The sequence below is a fragment of the Myxine glutinosa genome, chromosome 6, assembly GCF_964187855.1.
Source record: "Myxine glutinosa chromosome 6, kmMyxGlut1.1, whole genome shotgun sequence".
NCBI classification, from domain to species: Eukaryota; Metazoa; Chordata; class Myxini; order Myxiniformes; family Myxinidae; genus Myxine; species Myxine glutinosa.
The window spans coordinates 153,300,274-153,319,646 of record NC_136266.1 but is presented as its reverse complement, the minus strand read 5'-3'; the positions used below and the strand labels follow the sequence as shown (position 1 = coordinate 153,319,646).

Here is a 19,373-nt window from a genome sequence, read left to right as displayed (position 1 = left end):
TTATGGTTTTGAATGGAGTGCTTGCTCGAATGCTTAAACCACTTGGCGAACTTTCCACATTAAACTTGGTAAATTAACACACCCAAATGTTCTTGAGACCCGACCATAGAGAGACTGTAATCTATATACCCCAAAGAGGAATGACCGAACATGATGCTCTCGTAGTGAGCGGGTGTACTAGTATATTAAAATGTCGATCAGTGGAGTCAGCCGTCGTGTCGTACGCCGTAATTACATCATGGACGTAATGACGTAGCATGATGGATGGCCACAAAACTACCGCTACTTTAATATATAGAAGACTTTTTTTTTTTTTTTTTGTATGCAAGATCGAGGCTCATGTAAGAGCCAACAATAATGACAAAAAAAAAAAAACGGACACATAATACATAAAGGGAGCGGGAGACAAGATGGGGAGAGAGGGGGAAGCACACAAGTACAACATTTGAAAGCAGGGACATCGGGAGATCTGTGGGAGGGAGAAAGCTTGGGGGGAGGAGGCGTGGGAAGGGGTGGTGGAGGTTGGGAGAGGTAAAAAAAACACATGGATACAGCGAGGACTTCCAGGATAGAAGTCGGCATTTCAGAAAAGTGGATCTGGGGTGAATCAATGAGGGCAGAAAAGATCAAAGTTTTGGGTGGGGGAAGATAAGAGATGGTGGTGAACAGCTGTTTTAAAGATCTGGTGGGAGGAGTGGGATTGAAGAGAGTGGGGGAAAATGTTCAAGAAGTGGGAGAAAAGAGGAATGAAAGAGTGAAGGTGAGCAGAGAGTCTTGATTTTGGCAGTTTCACCAGAAAAGGGTTGCTGGCAGATCTTGTGCTCCTATAGGTCGTAGGAGTATTTGGGGGACAGAGCACAGACAAAGCTTGGGGGGGGGAGGGGGCTAGGCCAGAGAGGAGTCGATAGAAGACAGAAAGACCACCAACCTGCCTGCGGTGAGTGAGTAAAAGGCCCTCAGAGATAGCTTCATCGCAGGAGATTCCAATGATTCTGAAAGCTTTGGTTTCAACAGCGTGTAGCCAAGCTAGTTGTGAGGCAGGAGCACCAGCCCAGAGGGGAGAGCAGTATTCCATTGAGTTGCGGACGAAAGCCTTGTATGTGGTGAGGATGTCAGGTGTGCCAAGGAAGGACTTCGCACGACGGAGGATGCCCTGTCGGCGACTGGCTTTGGAGGCCAGCTTGGAAATGTGGTTTTTCCCAGGAAAGATCATGGCAGATTGTGAGACGTAAGAGCTTGAGTGACAGAAATTCTTGGAGAGGATTGCTGAGAAAGTAGATGAGAGGGTTGTCCAGACGGTCTTTTCGGAGAGACATCGTGAAAGTGTGAGATTTGTCAGGATTGAAAGACATATTCCACTTGTTTGACCAGTCTGTGATTTTGCCCAGGTCTGCAGAGAGTGAGGGAGCTGCAGACTGCCAATCTGAGGGACGAGGTATGGAGCGGCAGAGAGTGGAATCATCAGCAAAGAGATAGAGAGGATTTTCCAGAGTCGGAGAGATCGTTGATGAAGACCAGAAAAAGCACAGGGCCCAGAACACTGCCTTGGGGAACTCCAGCCTGAACAGGAAGGGGAGATGAGAAAAATCCATTCAGGGCCACACGTTGACCATGACCAGAGAGGAAGTCCGCAAGCTAGCGTCGAGATTTCCATGGATACCTTCGGAGGAGAGTTTGGTGAGCAGAGCGGGGTGCCAGACTGTATCGAAAGATGATATATTTTAACCTCCAGTAACTTTGCAGTCACTATGAAGGGATTGGTGTTACAATTAGATTTAATATAATATTAACGTTACTTTATCATTATTATGAAAATTATATTATAAAAAAAACCGAGGCCAATTCCTTACTTCCACGGTTATTAGTACCGTACACCACTTATCATCGATTCATGAACCATACACCGCTTCAATCTAGGAACTTTGCATTCACGACATTGGGATTAAAGTGTTATGCTTAAATTTACAATATTATTATTAGGTTTACTCTCCATGAAATGGAGAGTTGTGTAACGAGCGTTACTTCGAGACGTTCGGTTCAATAGCGGATTGTACTATATATGCGCGAGGAAGAAAGAGAAGAAGAAGAAGCTTTTACCTGAGCGATCCGCTGAGCAGTCTTCAAACCTGCAAAAATAACTCAAACGAACCGGATTTTATGTACAAAAATAAACGCCGGCTTTATTAAACGGAAGGCCGGTAATACAAAATAAAACGCGCGATAATAAATAATGTTCCTATATGAAAGATAAATAAAAATAACCGTGTGTGTGTGTGTGTGTGTGTGTGTGTGTGTTTAGCTCAACCACTCGGGGTCTCGTCGGGGTTCGTCGACTCGTCCGGTGTGTTGGCGGGAACCGCCCATTCCCGCGCTGCTCAGCCTCAGTACGTCGCAGCGGCAAGCCGCGCGTCCACACGTCGTCCACTCGGAGAACCGCAGTTCCGGTTGCCTCTCCTGGTTTACCCGGTGGCGTTCTCTGCACGGTCGGTCCCAGCACGTGAGTGCGAGGGAGGACAAACGAACAAGAGAGAGGAAGGCGAAAAGCAAAGGCAAGAGATGACGGCAAGCGAGCAAAGGCGGAGGGCAAGAAGAAGAAGAGAGTAAAATGTCTGTCCTTCAGCTCTTTTAACATCGGCTTGTGACGTCATCTGCCTCTCTCCACCAATCCCCGCAGACCACCCGCACTTGGCCCAGTTCTCCACCAATCGCCGCCTCGCTTCTTCCTCATGCCATCGGTGGGTGGCCAATCAGTGTGTCGCTTCCTTCTCAGCCTTCCTTCCACCAATCAGTGGGGCGCTTCTGCCAATCTTCTGCCAATGTTCAATTTTTCCCCTGGCCAATCACAAGTCCTTCCTTACTCGGTTCTTCCCATTGGTCAACTCCCGCCCAATAGCAAGTCGCTTCTTGGTCCGCCCTGGGCAATCACGAGTCTCCGGGGCGTTCTTCGGCCTGATTGAGCGAGGTGTGTTCAACCAGGCGGTGTTGTTAGCCCTGGTGTTGATGTCTGGCTTCTGGTTGGTTTTATTGTGGGGGGATGGAGGGGGGGGGGGGTTAATGAGTATGTGTGGTGCTTTAATGGTGGGATTCCTCACTCGTGTTTATGTGCAGTGCCATAAGTGACAAAGGATAGATCACAAGGTCTCATGCACAGGGGAATTAACGTAATCCCTACTCGAGTTAACATGCCCCATTCCTCGTAATCGGGACAAATATGCACTTAATCCGACATTCGGGCTAAACAGGTCCCTGACTTATGTACATCGAAATGATTCTTTCTACCCACGATCATCGCAGCACCTACCTATGCAGATCTACCTGAATCTATACAACACCACCCCAAAATTCAGAACAGTATTCAGGATGTACAAGCCCAGTATTCCACACCATGGGAATGTTTACAGTTTAGAGTGCCCTCTCCACCTTCCCCCTCTCCCCCAATAAAAAGAATTACCCGAAGTTTAATATCAATTAAATATTTAACAATTCCGCTGCCCACAGCCTGACATCATACATCTAACTAAACTGAACTGGAAAGTAAAGTAAAAGTTAGTCAACTTGCAAATTTTAATCCTCATTTTATCTCAATGGGATTATGTGGTACACACATCAGCAAAATCCTACAAACACAATAGTTAGGACTAAAACAGTACTGATCGTACTACTCCCATTAAATCCCATCCTCCTTATGAAGCCCATGGCAGGAAGGCATTGCGCCAGTAAAACTACCAACAAGAATGAGTGGAAACAAGATGGCGAGATATCCAGACAGAGAATCTTAATGTACCTCCTGTACTCCACACGCAAAGCAGTGGTTATCTTGCGTTGGTTCCGGTGTCTGACAGTAGCGGCAAACAGGACAACTGTAAAAAAGGAAAGAGCAAGGAGATGCGAGAGAGAGCAAAGGAATAATTACATTCTTACTCATAATTGTTTTCTTCAAAACACCGATTATTACAGCTGCAATACATGTGCACAAACACAAGAGCACACCTTATAGTAGAAAACATTTATTCCGATACACAATGATAGTAAATCTTACATTCTCTGCGATTTCCCATATCCTCCATCTGGTTTCCAAGCATTGAAAAGATGGAAAAAGCGCTCAATGTTTGGATCGATGACCAAACAGAAAATAGTGCCAATGAGTGGACTGGTGATACGCACTCTGGAGAAACCATTGTGGATTTACCACTATGAGTGGAGCGGAATCTCCAAGGAGATTTACCCCATTGAGCTGACTGGTGCTATGGGAGAAACCATTGCGGATTTACCCCTATATGAGTGGAGCGGTGATACGGGAGAAACCATTGTGGATTTACCCCTTTGAGCTGACTGGTGCTATGGGAGAAACCATTGCGGATTTACTCCTATGAGTAGACTGGTGATACGAGAAAAATCATTGCAGATTTTCCAACATTTCCAAGAGGGACCCGGGGCCGAAGACCCGAGTTCAACCATGGCAGATCATGATGCTGCGAAAAACCGCACCACAACTTATGGAACGAATCGAGAAGGGATTTATGCCGTAGCAGGTTTTTAATATTTAAAAAAAATTAAATTCCAAACTTAACATATCATACTGTATTTATTTACATGTTTATTTCAATTGTGATGGGTTTATTTTTGGCTGCCGCAGACCTTACTCTACATTTTATCCAAACCCAGGAACCGATCCCCCCTTATCCCATTGGCCCTTGATTTTCAGCATCGTGGTTTTAACGACAAACTATAGCAACATTTTCCAGAAACATAACCCACGTGACTGACACACACACACACACACACACACACACACACACACACACACACACACACACACACACACACACACACACACACACACACACACACTCCATTTATATTGGATGCTCTATAGCTATACCGTTATCTCCCAATTGTGAAAAATCACTTAAGAACATTTTTTTTTTTTTAACACTCGCATTTAGATCTTCACCAAAATCTAATCAATTCGTCCTTGTCATACTCCCATCCTGTCCACAGAGTTTCATCTGAATCCATCCATAACTTTTTGAGATATCCTGCTCACAGACAAACATACAGACAAACAGCAGAGACAGACAGACAAAAAGGGTTGAAATCATAACCTGTGTCCACCTTTGGTTACGGGGATAATCCACACTCAGACATTCTCGTCAAAGAAGGCTGCATAAAGCAACCAAGTCTAAGCTACACAAGGTTTGTTATGATATTTGTTTTTTGGTTGTTTTTTTGCAGTCTTTTTTGACTAGAAGGGTTCATGAAAAAGCAAAGACGAAGAACATAATTGATGATAACTCTGACAGAAACCTTACGTTGTGTCAGCCCACGGCTGCAGGCAGGTGCTGTGGAAAGAGTGGTTGCAGAGTATAGTGAGCACACCACTCACCGCCTCATCCATCCTCTCCAGGCAGATAATGCATGGTGGCAATTCTGTGAGGCCCATCACCGGCATGCTTGCACCCTAGAATTGATTAACATTGGATGTAAAGAGCTCATGGTGAAGGAATACATGTCAAATTACCACATTTTGGTAGAAAACACCAATAAGTCATTAGTGCGTTACTGGTTGCTGATTTGTTGTGCCTTCGTCATGTCATGATGAATCTTCCATAGAAGTGCGCAGAGCCTATGGTGTTTACCTGATTAGAACGAACAGTTTCTGCCTTCTTGACGTACACTAGGTGGCACGTTTCTTCCTCCAATGAAGAGAAACGGCGTCCATTGAACTCTGTGTAGAACTCATCTGCTGCTGCCTAGCACCACAGTTTAGAAAACGGAGTAAAACAATTGTAGTAAGAAGAACAATAATACAAACTGTCCGACACCTTTTGAGCTACCTAGCTAGAGTTCAATGATTGGCCCCACTGTGAACTGTCAGATTGCTGCCTCATAAGCAACGAGTTCCATCATAAAGTACACCATCCCTCGGATGGACATCAAGTTGTTTGGTGTTCCATCTGCTAACGTTAAAGATTCCACAGTCTTTTGTGAAGATTTTGCATTGATACCGTGATCAAATTTCTACAACATTCAAACGTCAGGCCTGGCCAACAATTTTTGTGAAAGACTTGGGCCAAAAACGTTACCCGGCCAATTCCAAGGAAATATGGGAATAATTGGGTTATTAAAGTAGTAGTAGTAGAACAAAAATAAATAATCATTAGGTTGTCAGGCTAGGGAAAACACTTTACTTGAATAAAGGGGCTGAGAGAGTATATCGCATACAGGGCAAAGAATAAATGTGCAACTGCTGAGCCAAAAACATGATTACTATGATGTGGATGGACTGCAGCCAAAACTTTTTGTCGCCCCTTATCCCACTGTAGAATGATAGAAGTCAGAAATGACTATCCCAGGTTGAAAACATCTAAAGATGGCATGTAGCCAGGCAAGCCACACCAAGTACAAGGGGGCTTGGGAGGGGTGAGGGTCAAAACGATTCTCCCATAGATTATTGCTTTCGCCCAAAACATTACTTCAATGTCATTGGCATTGGTAAAATAACAATAATCACTGGGAAGGAAACAACAAAGAAAAGAAACAAACAATCAAACATCTAGGTTGAGTTTTGCTTTGTGATCAAGTTGAAGACGTTTTGACTACCTCTCATATAATGGCAAAAGGTGCCATGTCAGATTTCCTCAAATTAGAGATGGTAAGTTTTTACAACTACGAGCAAGTTGCCCGTGCCCGCACGGGGTTCCAAACAAGTTGGGGGTGAATGCGGCAAAAATGGAAATGGCATCTTCCGTCATCAAGGGGGCAAGCCGGGAGCAACAGTTTACATTTATTTACTCACAAGATGTAATTAAAATTATCTAATGGTGGCGAGGTGCTCCATTTGCAATGGAGCAATAAAAAATGGAGCCTGCAATAAAAAAAATTGTGCTTGTGTCCAAAGCCTAGATGCAACAATTTGCAGACTAGATGCTAATTATTAGTAGGATCATCACATGACCTGGAACGACTATCATTTTTCTTCAAATCCTCCAACATCGGCCATCTTACCAGCGAATGAAAAAGAAGCAGTAGCATGTACTGGTTTGGAGTAGAATCACGAACCACCTTAAGATGTCGCAGAGAATCTGCTATCGGTGCCAAGAACGACAGCAGTTCCCGGCTCGACGCCCACGCTGGCACGGACAACATTGCCAGAAGACAACTGCGCCTTGCTGGTCCGGACAGTGGCACTGGCTGGCTGTTAGCCAAACAAACAAACAAAATTATCCCTAAACGACTGAAAAAAAAAAAGTAAGCATATGCCAGGCAAGAGTTAAAGTGGGCAAATGATGGCATCAAATATTGGGTGTATTTTTAGGCTCCCCACAGCATGTCCAAAACATAGGGGCAATAACCCTGGCACTCACCTGTTAGAATAAACAGTATACTGCACTGACTAGAGATACCAGTAGGTGATAAATGTTGCTTCTGGGACACCTCCGTTTAACATGGGAAATCCCTATCTAATGTCATTTACCCCCCTGTCTTTTTCAAAAACCATAAACACCTCTATTTCTCCCTCTATGAACCTATAATCCTTCTCGCCTTATGAACCTATATTCCTTCTCACCTTATGAACCTATAATCCTTCTCACCTTATGAACCTATAATCCTTCTCGCCTTATGAACCTATAATCCTTCTCGCCTTATGAACCTATGATTTTCTTCCTTTATGAACCTATAATCCTTCTCGCCTTATGAACCTATGATTTTCTTCCTTTATGAACCTATAATCCTTCTAGCCTTATGAACCTATGATCCTTCTCACTTACATGTAAATTTTCCTCTCACCATCACTTTTCTTCATTTCCCCTTAACACCTCTATTCCTGACCCCCTTGGTCTTATGGGCCTTTTACTCTTACTATCAATGATCATTGTTGTTCATTGATCATTGATTTATGTTCGGGTCCTGTGCCACACACTTTTTGTTAAGCTCCGTGCCACTTTTTGCTAAGCCCCGCCCAGTTTTGGTAAGCTCCGCCCATTTTTTAAAGCCCCGCCCACTTTTTACTAAAGCCCACCCACTTTATAAACTCTCCAGCATTACATTATTTTTAGTTAAGACATTATATCATTTTCTGTTGAAACATTACATCATTTTCTGTTGAAACATTACATCATTTTCTGTTGAAACATTACATCATTTTCTGTTGAAACATTACATCATTTTCTGTTGAGACATTACATCATTTCCAGTTGTTACGTGGTCCTCCCGGTAACTACCTGGTCTTGGTGACCCCCGGACCGTGGGAGGACCCCGCCAGAAAGATATATGATTTATACGCTTTCGTAATGCAATCAATATGAAAGACACAAACAATTCAGGTCAATAAGCAACCCCACACCAAGGATCCGGATTAATTAATAATATATTCTCAATCCATCAACAACAATCAACAATCAATCCACAATATTACTAAGATGGCCATCTCATATATTTCCCCCCTTTCCCCACTCACGACCCCTCAATAGTCACTGTCCCTCCCAATGTCTCTGGGCCCCTCCAGACCAAGGTGAAGGTCGACTTCTCCGCACACGGGCGGTTGAACGGACCCCTGGCTGACGTGCTCCAAACGTGCACGTCACGTACCGGGAACAGCTGCTGCAGCGCACACCTCCTTGCAAAGCAAAGCGGGTAAAGCAAAGCGCGGCTCACAAAGCGCGCGAGGCCCAAGGTGCGACTCGTACACGCCCTCGGAGGCGTCGAGGCGAACAGTGCCGGACGCTTGGTTCCTTCCAGGAAGCCACGGCAACCTGACACGTAACAGGCAATCCCCCCCCGCACAGGTAACTCCCCTCGCCAGACGGGCTTTTCAAACTCAGCGTTCCCAACGCGAATCAATATCGACACTGCTCGCATCGGAGCTGGACGAGGAAGAAGAAGATAGCCGCTTCTCCCGGACCTCGTGTCTTTTCTTCTTCCGGTTCACTATCCCGTTTCCGGTCTCCTGTTATCCAGAGCCTCTCTAACCCTTTAACCACAACAACCTTTAATAGAATAAACATTAATAAGCAATGACATGAATAGTAATTCACCTAAATCCGGGATCCAAAACACTCCCCCCCTTCAAGCAAGAAAGTTTGAACCCCACGAAAACTTTCTGTGCCGGCCAACTTTGATAAACCAACCCGATACCCCAAATCATCAGTTCCCCCCGGGCACAATTATCGCATCTCAAAAATAAAGCAACAAACTTTCACCAAAACCCCCCAGAGATTCCAAGGTAATTCCCTCTAGACCAAGCGTCAACAACTTCTAGTTGCTCTTGGATGGAGGCCCAGCTGAGTACTCACTACATGGACGCCTTAAGGAATGTGGGGTTCACAGTTAGTCCAGGGAGGAAAGTTCATTACATGGACGCCTTTAAGAACGTGGAGTTCACGGTTAGTCCGTGCAGGAACGTTCCCTACCGGGACGCCTTTTAAGAACGTGGCGTTCACGGTTAGCCCGTGTAGGAGCCCAGGCTCGGCGGCTCCGCCGTATATAGAGGGCTTCAACTTCTCCGGACTCCTAACAGTTACGGTGGGACCCCTTGTCCCAGCAGTCACCTGACTGGCGGTCTCCTTCTCGGCCAGTCCTCTGCCAATCATTCTTTCGGGAGATGCCGTAACTCTGGGAGCCTCCATAGTAATATCGGCTGCTGCCAACACCAAAACTACCGCCAAGTGGTCCTCTTCTGTAGACCTCTCGACGCCTACGAAATGCCTTCCCTACTGTTATGGTCCGACCCTCCAAATCCTTATCATTCCAATTCTTCTCTGCCTCCCTGGCGTCTTTTGTGCTTGCAAACGTGACAAAGCCGAACCCTCTTGACCGTTGCGTTTCCCTGTCTTTTACCACCCGCACTTCCACCAGCGGCCCATATCGGTTGAAGACAGAGGTCAGAACTTCTTCCTCTGTGTTGAAGTTCAGTCCCCCTCCAAATAACTTGACACTTTTGTCGCCATCCCGAGCTGGGGTGGTGTTATTTCCCCTGCGGTGCTCTTTACCCACCCTCGGGTTACCATAAATTTGCCCCCCGGCCAAATCATTCCCGATAATCACCGATAATCCCTCTACAGGAAGCGTGGCTTGTAAACCGACGGTGACCGGTCCTGACACCAAATCGGATTCCAAATGGATAACATGAAGTGGGGCACTAACACAGCCACAGATCCCTTGTAACCGAACCCTATCACCAGTTGCGGTACTCTTTGACAATGGCAAAATGCCTTCAAGCATTAAGGATTGATGGGCTCCTGTGTCCTTCAATACCCTAACAGGTCTTGGGTTAGTCAAGTCTCCCTCGAGTGAGACCAACCCCTCATAAATAAATGGTTGGTAACTCTTCTGTGGGCGATTTCTTACGTTTACCATCGCATTCGGAGTTGTACTAGTCGGACTCCGCTCTGGGTTGTCCCTTTTCATGAGGTAACAACTGGACATCAAGTGTCCAGGTTTTTTGCAAAAGGCGCAAGTAGGCCCGGAGGAAAAACTCGTGGTCTGCCTCGGGCCCCCCGGGAAATAAGTTTGTCTTGGGCCCGTAGCCCCCTGATTTCGAACAGTTGGGATATCAGAGTTGTCCCCATAATCCTCTCGAGGCCGCCGCCATGTATTGTCGTTCTCCGCACGGGGTGTTCCATAACTCCCCTGCTGAAGTCTAGGCGAGGAGTTAGGTTTGTGGACCCCTATTCGGTGGGTTAAGGCATAATCATCTGCCATGGTGGCTGCGTCCCACAACTTTGGTACTTTCTTTTCCTGCAGGTACACTTTGATGTCCTCGTGGACACACTGCTGGAATTCCACCCTCTCTCTTTCCTCCCTCTCCTCCTTCTCCTTCTCCTCCTTCTCCTTTTTCTCCCTTTCATCCTTCTCCTTTTTCTCCCTCTCCTCCTCCTTTTTCTCCCTTTCCTCCTTCTCCTTTTTCTCCCTTTCCTCCTTCTCCTTTTTCTCTCTTTCCTCCTTCTCTTCTTCAACTCCTTCCCTTGCTACCCTTGAGCTTGAGCCCCAAAGAATATTATACATATACTCATCTGGATTTTGAGATATTCTTGTATCTATAATTATTTTTCTCATAATAGGATACCAATAAGATTTGTTGACTATTTCTAAAAGAGTTTTATATTTCATAACTTCGAGAAGTTCATTTTTATTTAATATTTTAAACAAGTCTCTATTTGTGGGTTTAGCAATATCAGTATAAGGCCAGTTTTTAATGATAAAATTTCCATGTATATGCTCCAAATCATAAGGTATGTAATACCGAGCACCCTTTTCTTGTAGGTATCCCTGAATACAAAAATTATAATTCTCTTGTAGTCTTTTTCCTGCCATTTATGTATCAGAAATATATGTGAGATTAATATTATAACAGGTAATACCACCCCATCTTCCCACTACCAAATCGGTTTGTATTCCTCAGCTTTCTATCCTTATCTCATTACCTTCCTTCTTTGTCATGTTAACCATCGCTATACTATCATATATTTTTCTTTTCTTAAAATCATGTATTTGTTGTTTACTAATTGTACTTCCACATAAATCCTTATCCTTGCCAAGCGGATAATATTCTTCTTTACGAGACTGATTCAAATCATGTAGGTCTTCTAAGTTTATTGAAAAATACCAATTATACCCTAAATCAGGCATATCATACCCCCATTTATTAATTCGCATATTAACTATATGTCCTTCTTTATAAAATTCAATTGTAAGCAGGTAGTTAAATTCAATGAGGAAAGGTGTATGGTCAGTATAACCAGGTGTTGTGGTTGTAAATTTTACTTGTTTAACAAAACGTGCTGTTTTATTTAAAAATATATATTGTGATAAATCACTGAATCTAATTAAGTCATTCGCATCTGTAGGGTTTGGATAATTGATTAATTTATAAGTATTCTTCATATTAATATTTTTACTTATACTATATTTTTGTCGTTCAGCCTGTGCCTTTGTATAATAATTTGATAAATCAATATCCTGAGAGGATTTTCCAAAGATAGAACCATCTTTTCCAACATGTCATTTATATTAAATTAAAAATGATATCATAAAAATTTTCATTATTGTTGAGTTGAAATAATACATATAAACATAATTGACCACAACATTTAGAATTAATTTCTTGAACTTGAAATGTTTGATAAACACCATTCTGTAAGAATTGTATTACTTCAACAGGTGGTGGCATACCATAACTATCAAAATAATATTTATCCTGACTATTATGAATACAAACCCAATGAGAACCATTCTGTGTGTCTAAATTCATAATAATATTCTTTGTATTCTTATTTATATGTATTAATTCATCTCTCATACAAATAACCACATTATCAATTTTGAGTTTTTTACAATACTTAGCTAGTTCAATATTTGACGTTGTATTCTTTCCAAATTGTTTAAACCATTTATTCATTTATTTATGAGAAAGATACAATCCATTACCCCTTTTAGTTAGTTTAACACCCGCTTGAGCGATAGAGGAAAGCATATCTCCAACCAACAATCTAGCTTTATCAGGTAGACTTTCAAGTTTTTGAGCAAAATCTACAATTACACCACTTCCACTAATTTGTTTCTCCAACTCCTTGTTATGTCTTTCCAATTCTTTTTGAGCTTTTAGTTGTGCCTTCCTTTCGTTAGCAGTTTTTACCGCTGCTGAAATACCACCAGTCAATGCTCCCGCCGCACTTAAACCAGCAAATAAAGGAATTAGAAATGGGAGAAATCCTCCTCTTGACTCGTCCATTGAATATTTCTTTAACTTAGGTTTCGTCATTTTAATTTTAAGTGATCCAACATCATTTAGTGTTTTCACCTGCTCTCTTGTGAGTAAAACATCAATTCTTACTGCTCCTTTTCTTTGAATTGTATTAACATTAATAATACAAGGCTTTTGATTTTGAATACAAGATGTTAATTTATTAAGATTGATTTGATTAACATATACCCCAACCATTTATTTATGAGAAAAAACCTATGTGATATTAATCATAACACCATTATCTGTATTAATCTGTAATTCTGTTTCCTCCAAAAGCAAACAATATGCATTAACCTCTTCACTCTCCCCTCTTTCAATGTATAGAGAAGTATCCACTCGATTAGACTTTATAGCTTCCTTTTGAGAACTCAGGTCAATTGCGTAGATTGTATAAAGTTTTTGAAATGCAACCATATCCAAAATAGGATCATTATTACCGTTGCTTTCACACACCTTTTGGTAAGACTTGTAGGCTTCCGCATAATCATTTTTTTCCCAATCAATTTCCAATCTATCTCGCGGGTAAAATGTGCCATCAAGAGAAACCCGAAGTTGTTTCACCTTAGCATTATCACTCAGCGCATTATTCTTATCAGTACCTTCATCTCCACTGGTTTCTTAAAAATGAGCCATAGGTATCGTGGTTTTCCTTCCAGAACACCTAAATTCCAAGTGTAGGTAGTGTGTTCCAGTTTAACGTGTTGACATCTTCTTTTAAGGTATGATACATTTAGCGGTTTCTTTGAGTTAAGTCTTCTATTCAACATCTCTTCCGTTTTAAGATTAGGAGTATATTCACTAATATACCAACACATATCATTAATAACAAATTTATTATTTTCACCAAAAGCATTTTCAACCCCAAAAAGCAACCTATTTACATTATCATTCCTTTGTAGTTGAAATCTAATTTTAAGACCATACAAAACTTTGTCATAATCACAAAATCCAAATATACCTTTGAGAGGTACTGCTACGGTAAAACTATTCTCTGCTTTTGCATCATCATTATACATTGCCTTCCTTTGACTATAACCAGGGTCTGCGTTTGTACCCGTTGACATATCAGGAATAAAACCTTCAACAGCTCCCTTACCCATTCTATCACTAAAAGAATATAGTGTAAATTTCATCATTTCAGATGTAGCAGAGACATAATCAACCGCTTCAACCTCTTGTGTTCCAATATACAGGCGGACACTATCAAACATTTTCCAGAAGAAATCATTTACGAGTGTAGCATTAGTATTATTCGCAACCTTAGTGAATTTAAATTTACACAGCAAGAAACTATCAGCTATATTCAAGTAAGTTTGTTGATTATTTATTTCAAAACTTTTTGTTCCGTTTGAATTCCAGTCTGTTCCTGTTATAGCATTTACCTTAAAATAGTCTTCCTTTTTGGTGGAGTTTGAAATGATAATCGTATCATCCAAATCATAGATACTATCAATCGCTTCCATACTTGTATTTATATAGCATTAAAATTGTTGAAACCCTGACCCAAGTATTTTAATGATTTTTTGTCGTTCTTGTGAAGATAGTTGAGTTTTACCTGTTTTAATTTCTTTGATTGCTTGTAATTTATGAGACTCCTTTTGAGCATCTTTTATACTCTTAATAGCACCCGCAACTGAGCCCACGGCTGAAGCAGTTGAACCAATTAGGTCTTTATGTTTGAGGATGGTTGAACCAATACCCATTAGAGTATCAATTATCCCATCTCCTTTATTTCTAAATTGATGTCCCACACCCCGTTGTCTCTTTGGTTTATAGTATCCTCTACCAAGAAACATACCTTCACCCTTATAGTATGGTGAAAGGAACATCCCATCCCCTGTAATTATTTTATATTTTCCCAACTCGTGTTTTCTCACAATAACCATTATTTATTTATTGAAAAACTTCACGTAGGTGAATTCTGATGGATATAATTTCATCATTAAAGGATATCATACGATTATCTTGGTCGGTTATCCTAAAATTTACTCTGTATATGGTTTTTCCTGACACAGGTAAATAGACAAGATTTTTTGGTTCCATATTAAATTTATAACCAATCGGGGTTGAGTATGCGCTGAATGAAAATATTGTATTTGTTCTTATTCCATCGTTATAAGCACCATCAATCAAATCACAATGAATTAATACTGAATTTATACCGGAGGATATTTGAATGACATTATCACTGTAAGACGTCCCGTTAGTTTCAATCTTTTTGAAGAGAAACCCAATAGCTCTCTGAACGAATTTTCAATCGTGAAATCAACTTTATAATTATTTTTAAGTTTAATAGTTGATTTTGAAGTGTGTTTTTGAATATCTATTACAATATTTTTTGGTTCATCACCTTGTTCTTTCATAAGGCGAGAGACTTCTGAAGATATTTGAGAAATCTCGTAAGCTCCGGGTGAAACGGTTATAGTTTTATATCCACTTCCTGGATTATAACTAAACTTGTTGTTTTTCTCTGTGATATTAAACAAGGTATTATATGTTTCCATCGACAATAAAGATGCCTCATATTCTTTTGTGGGGTCAAGTTGTAGTGGGTAAGGGAATGAAGCTGTGTAATCACTCGTGGTGAAATTAAAACTAAGAATTGTGCTTCTCATCTTATTTAATATCTAATAAAATATCTTTGTATTGACATTTATTAATTATTTTCATATTCATCAACTGATCTAAAATGGCGGATGCTTCATTAAAACAATTGTTGTTTCCAGCCTTCTTACTACCTAACAACAATAATAACCTATTAACTAATTGTGATGGGTCATTTGGAAGAAAACTAACACCCGAACCAAGCTTACTTAAAGCATCAATAATATGTTTCTCCTTCTCATTCTTCTTACTTTTACCAGCAACAGAAACTCCATAATCAAGTGCGTTTAGCAACTCAATATACTCTCTATCTTCCTCTCTTTCCATATCAAGCGGTTCATCAAAATAAGGTGAATTAGCATGTCCATCTTTTGTTAGAAGAAACATTAATCTTGGGGTTAATTCAACATTTGGTTGGTCAGAACTTAAGAACACCAATTTATCATTAAATATCAATAACTTTTCTTTCACAAGATGGAACTGTGCTGGTTCTTCTGTTGGAATGAGACCTGCTCTGGTTTTTGAACCCTTCAAATATTCATTGTTTTGAAGAGCTTCTACAATATAATTGGAAAGTTTATTTACCTTCTCAAGATGCCGAAATAATCCTTCATCATCATATTCTAATTCTCCAAGTTCTTGCTCTGTCATTTGACTAAAATCTTTGAGCATTTGAAATTTTTTCGGAGTAAATTCTACCATGGGAACTGTAGGTGAAATCGTTTGTTGAGTTTTTTAAAGTGGTTTTAAAAATTTCTCTTGTTTTCTTTCAAAGGCTTCTTCACCAGTTAGTTTCTGTCTCCTTTTCTTCTTTATGTCTTCCTGTTGCTTTACAACTTTTGAAACCAACTCTTGATGTTCTTTAAACTTTCTTACTCTTTCTTTGGTATTCATTTTCTGTATTTATTTATTGAAAAATATCATTTAGTATCTCATCTTGTTTCACAACAATATATTTATATTTTCCAAACGTGTGTTTCATATAATTTTCAAATTCCTTCTTACTACATAATGTAGAACAATTATCTCTCCAAAAATTATTTGTATCTATTGAATTTAACTTAAATAAAATAAAAGTATTAGCATTGTTTCTTATTGAGCGCCGAGGGAGTTGAAAATATGACTGACTAAGATAAATACAATTACAAGAAGAATGTCTCCCTCTTGTATAGTAGCTATTCATTACTGTTTGGTTTCTCTCATTAACACAATCATCAAAGATAACGAGGTTCTTTTTTGATTTATCTAAATCTTGGGGTGAAGGTATATCATCCGTATTATCACTGAGAATACAAGTTATGGGTTTTGGTTTCGGTTTTGATTTCTGTGCATCACAAAATAATTGTATTATATCTTCAATATTATAATCATTTAATTTGTTTTGAAGTTTAAATAAACCTATAATGTCTTCCTTTTTAAGACCCGCATTAAAACCCTGTGAGAGTAGTTGATACTCGGGTTGAAAACTTGACTTTGTAAAAATTATTAAATTATCATAATCTAAAAAATTAGGGCTGAGGAGCATCTTAAAGAGCAAACAGGTTTTTCCACATCCGCTTGAACCGACTATTAGACATCTCAATGAATTTGGAAGATTTTTATGGTTATTAAATTTTATCTTATTTTCCCAAACGGGTAAAAAATCATTCATTTATATATTTGTTAAACAAGTCATCGAACTTTTTTTGAGTTTTTTGAGAAACTCTATATTTTATCCTGAGTTCAGGTTTAATTTCAAAATAATCCATTATTTTGTTTATATAGTATCTTGTATTAACATTTCCATTAAAATTATTTTGAATAATAAATATCATTAAACCCTTATACATTTCCTCAATACAAATAGTCTCTTCCCTTGTAAGAAATGGTGTATTATCACCATAATACTTAACATTCATCTCTCTTATTAATCTTGTAAAGTAATTCTTGGGATCTCGCGAGATCTCGGAGACGGTGGGAGGGATTTTCGAAGCTCCACACGGTCTCCACGTTTTTCGAAGTTAAGTCTGTTCACAATTGTATGTTGTCGAAACTGTATTTATCTTTCGGTGTGTGAAGTTATTGTGTGCAACTTTGGTTGTTTCTCGGTGTTTATCCTTCATAAATTGATCGTCTGTTTGCCGTGTCGCGAGCAAGGCCTTTGCCGCGTCGCGAACGATTTGAAATCGAAGTTAAGTGATTGTTCCCATTTGTATTTTCGTTAAAACTATTTATTTATGGTGTTGTATGTATATTGTGTCCCGACGAAGATTTTTCAGTGCAAATCTTTCATACCTGTATTGAAAATCGTGTTAATTCGTGTTGTGTCTTGAGGCCTTGTACAGTGTACACTGTACAACCTTGAGGCTTTGTTTTTCTCTCGGCGGTCCGTCGTTTATGATCCAATAACTTTCGTTCTCTGTATTCCCAGTCTTTTCACCCATAGCCTACTTCCTTGTGTAAATCTCAACTCAAAAAAAAAACAAAAAAAACAAAAAAAAAAAACATTTCCTTCTCTGTTCTCATTCGTTTATTCATTCTTATTCGTTCGTTCGTTCTTCGACCACGTGTTTCTCCCCCATTTCCCCAGATAGTTTTCACTGTTATTAACCTTCAATGTTTACACTTTCCCCTCAAGTTATGTATTCCGTCATATTTTATAACACCTTTTTCTTCTTCTTTAAAAGGCTGCTTTCGACTTGCTCACCAAATCAATTCATCCCCAAAAAAATATCCATCTCCTATAGTGCCTTTTTTCTACATTCCCTAAACTCTCCTGCACTCCATCCTCCATCCAGCGTCCTTAAACGTATTTTTAACTCGAAGGTCACAAGAAACTCATTTTGCAATAAATGTTCGTTTCCCATAAATCGTACACTTTCTAAAATCCAATCTCACCCCTCCCCTCCAAATCTTCCCCATAACCCCTCCCCTCCAAATCTTCCCCATCACCCCTCCCCTCCCCTCCAAATCTTCCCCATCACCCATCCCTTTCAAATCTCCCCCCTTGCCCCCTCCCTCCTAAACTACCCCCTCACCGCCAAGACGCCCCCTCGTCCCTCCCCTCCTAGACTCCTGCCTCACCCCTCCCCTCCAAATCTCCCCCATATCCCATCCCTTTCAAATCCCTACCCTTGTCCCTTCCCTCCCAAACTCCCCCCTCACCCCTCCCCTTCAAATCTCCCCACCCTCATTGCTTCTCAATTTCCCCCCTCTCACTCCCCCTCCTCAAAGCGTCCTCCCCGCTTCTTCCCCCTTCCAACTCTCACCTCCATCTCCCCCAACCTTCTGCCTCGCTCTTCCCCCTCCTCAAATAACACCTCATTGTGCCTCACCCAATCACCATCAAACCTTTTGTCCGCCCCATCCTTCCCTTTCTCCGAGCTATTCTGAAATCTCTGACACACCTTCAACAGCTCTCCCTACCTCTTCCACCTCTTCCACATCTTACCCTACCCCTCCTCCCCCCTGTTCTGTATCTGATGCTCCCCCTTCCTCTTCATTAACGGTATGGACCTCAAACATCCGGGGCCTTCGTTCAAACTTAACTGATCTCTCCATACAGGTTGCTTCTGTCAAACCAGACGTGATCTGCTTAACAGAAACTTTCCTCCTTTATGATGTCTCTGATTCCTTAGTATCTCTCCCGGGCTACTCCCTCCTCCGGTATGATAGACCTGAGCCTCGTCCTGGAGGCGGGGTTGCTATCTTTATCAAAAACTCTCTTCCTCACTCGCCCTGCACTGCACTCTCTCCACCTCACCCCCAGGAATACCTCTGGCTACGGCTTCCCTTTCGCTCCCACCTCTTGTTCATATGTGTGTTGTACCGTCCACCAAACAGTGATGACTCCATCTACATCTCGCTGTATGATAATATGGACCAACTTCTATCTACTCATCCCAACTCTCTCTTCCTCATATGTGGTGATTTCAACTGTCATCATGCCAGTTGGCTGGGTGTGGGTACCTCTCTCACCAGCCATGGCTCCTCAGCAAAGGACTTCTGCGACTCACTGGGACTGACACAATCTGTCAATTTC

The 19,373-nt window shown here is 41.0% G+C and overlaps 1 protein-coding gene across 2 annotated transcripts in view; it reads right to left on the bottom strand.

Moving 5' to 3' along the window:
* BRAP (BRCA1 associated protein) overlaps nt 1-19,373 on the bottom strand; it is a 92,729-nt gene that overhangs the window by 43,952 nt on the left and 29,404 nt on the right. For both annotated transcript variants that reach the window (XM_078780788.1, XM_078780789.1), the window contains exons 5-8: nt 7,009-7,198; nt 5,640-5,753; nt 5,313-5,461; nt 3,785-3,860 (exon numbers count right to left, since the gene is read on the bottom strand). In XM_078780788.1, the coding sequence (XP_078636914.1) occupies nt 3,785-3,860; nt 5,313-5,461; nt 5,640-5,753; nt 7,009-7,198 (529 nt within the window). The remainder of the gene's footprint in view (nt 1-3,784; nt 3,861-5,312; nt 5,462-5,639; nt 5,754-7,008; nt 7,199-19,373) is intronic.